This window comes from Lagopus leucura, unplaced genomic scaffold (assembly GCF_019238085.1).
Source record: "Lagopus leucura isolate 7727_CA_CO unplaced genomic scaffold, USGS_WTPT01 34185-0_obj-0_obj, whole genome shotgun sequence".
Classification (NCBI taxonomy): domain Eukaryota; kingdom Metazoa; phylum Chordata; class Aves; order Galliformes; family Phasianidae; genus Lagopus; species Lagopus leucura.
This window is the reverse complement of record NW_024969300.1, coordinates 1-5940: the sequence shown is the minus strand read 5'-3', so window position 1 is coordinate 5940 and position 5940 is coordinate 1. Positions and strand designations below refer to the sequence as shown.

Here is a 5940-nt window from a genome sequence, read left to right as displayed (position 1 = left end):
GGGGAGTGGCAAGAGTGCGACAGGGAACACCATCCTTGGAAGAAATGCATTTGAATCTATGCTTTCACTATGTTCAATAACCCCGGACTATGAAAAAGCTGAGAGTGTCATCCAGGGAAGACCAATTACTGTTGTTGACACTCCTGGTCTTTTTAACACTGGAGGAGTCACTGTACAAGAAACAGCTGAAAAGATTGGAAATGCCCTTCGCAATTTCTATGGTGGGGTCCATGCCATCGTCCTGGTGATGCAGCTGGGCCAAGTCATTGAAGAATGCAAGCAAGTGGCTGAGTGGGTGACCAAGATTTTCCATCCTGAAGCACAGAGGTACACAATCCTGTTATTCACCAGAGCTGAAGATCTTGAGAAGCCTGAAGATCTGAAAGGTTTAATCAAAGACAACAAATACCTCAAGGAGCTGACAGCCAAGTGTGGAAATCGGTACATTGGTTTCAGCAACAGAGCCACTGGGGAGGCAAGGGATCGGCAGGTTGCAGAGCTCATCAGCATGATTGATGCCATGGTAGAGCAGAATCGTGATGCTCCGCGTTACACACGAGAAATGCTGGAGAAACATAAAGAGAAATCTCCTGAACAGGTTGGTAGCATCCTGTAGGCAGGAAGGGTTGTATCTGAGAGGTTCTATCTCCTCAACCATGCTGTTCCTGCTGCCTTCACGGGGCGATGTAGGGGCATGTTGTGTGGCTTTGGGCCTGAAGGAGCTCTCAATAAGCGCTGAGCCTTGCTGTCTGGAGGAATGCCTGCCATGCCCTGGGTTCTGCTGTGCTGGGCAGTGCTGGGAGAAGGTGGTAACAAACCCGATGTGGTCAGAACCAGGTCCCAGTGCTGGCTGCCTCATGCTGGGTCTCATGGAGCTGGTGCTGAGCTGTGTGTGGGCACAAGGCCGCACTCCTCATTGGGAAGAGTGAGAGCTGCCAGCAGGGAAAGCCATGTGGGTTGCTCTGTGTGTAGCACAGCTCCTTTGGGGCCATCAGAATCACAGAATCACAGAATTGTAGGGGTTGGAAGGGACCTCCAGAGATCATGGAGTCCAACCCCCTGCCAAAGCAGGTTCCCTGCAGTAGGTCGCACAGGTAGGCATCCAGGCAGGTCTTGAACATCTCCAGAGCAGGAGACTCCACCACCTCCCTGGGCAGCCTGTTCCAGCGCTCCGTCACCTCACTGTAAAGAAGTTCTTGCGCACATTGGTGCAGAACTTCCTATGCTGCAGTTTCCAGCCGTTTCCCCTTGTCCTGTCTCCACTCACCACTGAAAACAGTCTGTCCTCGCCATTCAGCCCCCCACACCTTAGATATTTATAGACCTGGATCAGGTCCCCTCTCAGTCTTCTTTTCTCCAGGCTGAACAGACCCAGTTCACTCAGCCTTTCCTCATAGCAGAGATGCTCCAGGCCCTTCACCATCTTCGTGGCCCTCCGCTGGACTCTTTCCAAGAGATCCCTGTCTGTTTTGTACTGGGGAGCCCAGAACTGGACGCAGTGCTCCAGGTGAGGCCTCACCAGGGCAGAGCAGAGGGGGAGGATCACCTCCCTCGACCTGCTGGACACGCTCTTTTTAATGCACCCCAGGATGCCATTGGCCCTCTTGGCCACAAGGGCACACTGCTGGCTCATGGCCGACCTGTTGTCCACCAGGACACCCAGGTCCCTTTCCGCAGAGCTCCCCTCCAGCAGCTCATCCCCCAACCTGTACTGGTGCATGCAATTATTCCTCCCCAGATGCAAGACTCTACACTTGCTTTTGTTAAACCTCATCCGGTTTTTTTCTGCCCAGCTCTCCAGCCTATCCAGGTCTCGCTGAATGGCAGCACGGCCTTCAGGCGTGTCAGCCAATCCTCCCAACTTCGTATCATCAGCAAACTTGCTGAGGGTGGCCATTATCCCCTCATCAAGGTCATTGATGAAGATGTTGAACAAGACCGGACCCAGCACTGACCCCTGAGGAACACCGCTGGTTACAGGCCTCCAACCGGACTCTGCACCACCAACAACGACCCTCTGTGCTCTGCCAGTCAGCCAGTTCTCAACCCACCTCACTGTCCACTCATCCATCCCACCCTTCCTCAGCTTTGTTATAAGGACGTCATGGGGGACAGTATCAAATGCCTTGCTGAAATCAAGGTAGACTACATCCACTGCTCTCCCCCTATCCACCCAGCCAGAGACAACATCATAGAAGGCCACCAGGTTGGTCAAGCACGACCTCCCCCTTGTGAACCCGTGCTGACTACTCCTGATCACCTCCTCTTCTTCCAGTTGTCTGGAGATGACATCCAGTACAAGCTGTTCCATCACCTTTCCAGGGACAGAGGTGAGGCTGACTGGCCTATAATTGCCTGGGTCTTCCTTCTTGCTCTTTTTGAAGACCGCAGTGACATTGGCTATCCTTCAGTCTTCAGGCACCTCCCCCGTCCTCCAAGACCTCTCAAAGATGACAGAAGGTGGTTCAGCAATCACCTCTGCCAGCTCCCTCAGCACCCGTGGATGCATCCCATCCATCGTGGATGGTCCCATGGGACCATCGGGTCCCATGGATTTCTGAACATTGATGTTGCCTAGGCGCTCCCGGACCACCTCTTCCCTGACAGAAGGGGGGTCTTCCATTCCCCAGATCCTCTCACTGACCTCCAGGGTCTCGGATTCCCGAGGGGGAGCTTTTTCACTGAAGACAGAAGCAAAGAAGGCATTCAGTATCTCCGCCTTCTCAGCATCCCCCATTACCAGCACACCCCCGTCACTTAGCAGGAGAGCCACATTCTCCCTAGTCTTCCTTTTACTGTTAACGTACTTAAAAAAGCCTTTTTTATGATCCTTTATCCCCTTTGCCAGATTTAATTCCAGGCGGGCTTTAGCCTTCCTTGTCGCATCCCTGCAGACCCTGACAACATTCCTGTATTCTTCCCAAGTGGTCAGACCCTTTTTCCACATTTCATGGCCTTCTTCTTTCCTTTGAGTTTGTGCACGAGCTCCTTGCTCATCCACACAGGTCTCCTGCCACCCTTTCCCAATTTCTTCCTCACAGGGACGCACCGATCCTGAGCTTGAAAGAAGAGCTGCTTAAATGCCCACCAGCTCTCACAGGCCCCCTTGCCTTCCAACACCCTAGCCTGTGAGACAGCTCCAAGTAGGCCCCGAAAGAGATCGAAGTTGGCTCTCCTGAAGTCCAGGGTAGCAATCCTACTTTTTGCTTTACTTCTTACACTCAGGATCTTGAACTCCACCATCTCGTGGTCACTACAACCCAAGCTGCCCCCGACCTTTACTCCCCTGACAAGCCCTTCTCTATTAGTGAGAATAAGGTATGCCCTGGCCCTGGCCATGGTGCAGGGATACGGCTAGTCCTTGATGGGGAGGGGGAGCTGCCCATGGTGCGAGAGCTGAGGTGCTCTCTCCCTTTGCTCTTAGTTTTGTTATCAGCTTCAAAGGTATCTATGGGAACGCAATGTTTGTGGGATCTTTGGCAGCCCCTGCATGTCTGTGGGCAGGAATGGGGACTCCCTAGTTCTGAGGCACCTGCAGAATGCGCACACTGCACTGGTTGCTCCTGCAGCTCTTGGGATGCAAAGCCCCACCCCTGATGCTGGGCTGGAGCTTGCTGCTCAAGGAGCCACCTTCCGACCTGCAGGACGATAGGACTGTTCTGCCAGCTCACCTCTCTGCCAACTTCATCTCCTTTGGGACATCTCACTCACTGAGTAGACCAAGGGGAGCCTGTAGATGTAACCATCTTGGGTTTCAGCAGTGCCTTCCATACTACTTCTTACTTATTGCAAATACAAGAATTTCAGGTTCTTTGATCATGGGGCGGTTTATTTGGCACCTGGCGTGAGGTCTGCCAATGGGTATCACCTATCCCAAAGGGGGAAACGGATCCTTGCCCAGGAGCTGGCGGGACTTGAAGAGAGGTCTTTAAACTAGATATGAAGGGGAAAGGGGATAAAACCAGGCCCACTGGAAATGAGCCTGCGGGAGTTGTAATTGGATCAGGGCTGAGGTGAGGGACTCAGCTGAAGTGCATCTACACCAATGCATGCAGCATGGGCAACAAGCAGGGAGTTAGAAGCAATTGTGCACCACGCTAACTATGACCTAGTTGCTATTACGGAAGCATGGTGGGATCACTCCCATGACTGGAGTGCTATGGTAGATGGTTACAAGGTCTTCGGAAGGGATAGACAAGGAAGGAAGGCTGGTGGAGTGGCCCTTTATATTAAAGACTGTTTTGATGTTGAAGAGCTTGGGTTGGGAATGATAAAATTGAGTGTAAGGATCAGGGGTAAGGCCTGTAGGGGCGGCATCCTGGTAGGGGTCTGTTATAGACTGCGTAATCAGGATGAAGAGATGGATGAGGCATTCTATCAGCAGCTTGTGGAAGTCGTGCGATCGCCAGCACTCATTGTCATGGGAGACTTCAATTTCCCTGATATAGGTTGGAAATATAATACAGCACAGAGGAAGCAGTCCAGGAGGTTTCTAGAGTGTGTGGAAGGTAGCTTCCTTAGGCAGTTGGTAGGAGAGCCTACCAGGGATGATGCCCTGCTAGACCTGCTCTTCATAACAGAGAAAGACTGGTGGGAGACGTGAAGGCTGGAGACTGCCTTGCACAGAGTGACCATGAAATTGTAGAGTTCTCTATTCTTGCAGATGTCAGAAGGGTGACTGGCAAAACTGCTGTCTTGAACTTCAAGAGGGCGGACTTTGACCTGCTCAGGACGCTTGTAGCACGGGCCCCTTGTGGGTTGCTCCTTAAGGGTAAAGGGGTCCGGGAAGCCTTGATGCTCCTCAAGGTGGAAATCTTAAAGGCGCAAGAACTGGCTGCTCCTGAATGCCGTAAGGTGAGCCGTAGGGGAAGACGACCGGTGTGGATGAGCCAGGAATTACTGTTGAGACTCTGGAAGAGAAAGAGAGTCTGTGTCCTCTGTAAGAAGGGACAGGTGACTTGGGAGACTACAAGGGAGTTGCTAAGCTATGGAGGGTGGAAGTTAGGAAGGCAAAAGCCCAACTTGAACTCAGATTGGTCACTGCAGTAAAAGAGAATAACAAATCCTATTACAAATATAACAACGGTAAGAGAAGAACCAGGGAGAATTTCTGTTTTTACTCAATGCAGTGGGGAATGTGACCAGTGAGGATAAGGAGAAGGCTGAGGTCCTCAACACCTTCTTTACATCTGCCTTTAACAGGCAGATCAGTTATCATCAGGGCTCTTTACGCCCAGATCTGGATGCCTGGAATGCTGCGCAGAATACACCCCTGGGGATTCAGGTGGAGACGGTTAGAGAGCTCCTCCTCCATCTGGACTGTCACAAGTCCATAGGATTGGAGGGGCTCCATCCTAGAGCGCTGAGGGAGCTGGCAGGGATGATTACCGAGCCACTCGTGGCCATCTAGCAGTGCTCCTGGTTATCTGGAGAGGTCCCAGAGATTGGAGGCTTGCCGATGTGACTCCCATCTTCAAGAAGGGCCGTAAGGAAGATCTGGGGAACTACAGGCCTGTCAGCCTGGCCTCGGTACCAGGGAAAGTAATGAAGCAAATCATCTTGGGAGAGATCACATGGCACATGTGTGGCATCCGGGGGATCAGAGCCGGCCAGTGTGGGTTCATGAAAGGCAGGTCGTGTTTGAGCAACCTCCTCTCCTTCTATGACTTGGTGACCAGGCTGGCAGACGAGGGAGAGGCTGTTGATGCAGTCTGCCTAGACTTCAGCACGGTCCCTCACAGGATTCTGCTGGGGAAGCTGGCTGCCCGTGGCCTGGACAGGTCTGCCCTTCTTTGGGCAAGGAACTGGATGAGGGCCGTGCCCAGCAGGTCGTGGTGAATGGAAGCGAAGTCCTGCTGGCGACCCGTTACGAGTGGTGTCCCACAGGGTCGGTACTGGGGCCATTTGTTCAATAGCTTCATTGATGACCTGGATGAGGGC

General features: G+C 52.6%; 1 protein-coding gene across 1 annotated transcript; it reads left to right on the top strand.

Annotated features, from left to right (window-relative positions):
• Positions 1-4: 4 nt before the first annotated feature.
• Positions 5-5891, top strand: LOC122194101 (GTPase IMAP family member 7-like; the record flags this gene model as incomplete). Its single annotated transcript, XM_042895021.1, has 3 exons — positions 5-598; positions 4771-4854; positions 5742-5891. Coding segments are annotated over 3 exons (828 nt in total), but the record flags the coding sequence as incomplete, so codon positions are not given.
• Positions 5892-5940: the final 49 nt, after the last annotated feature.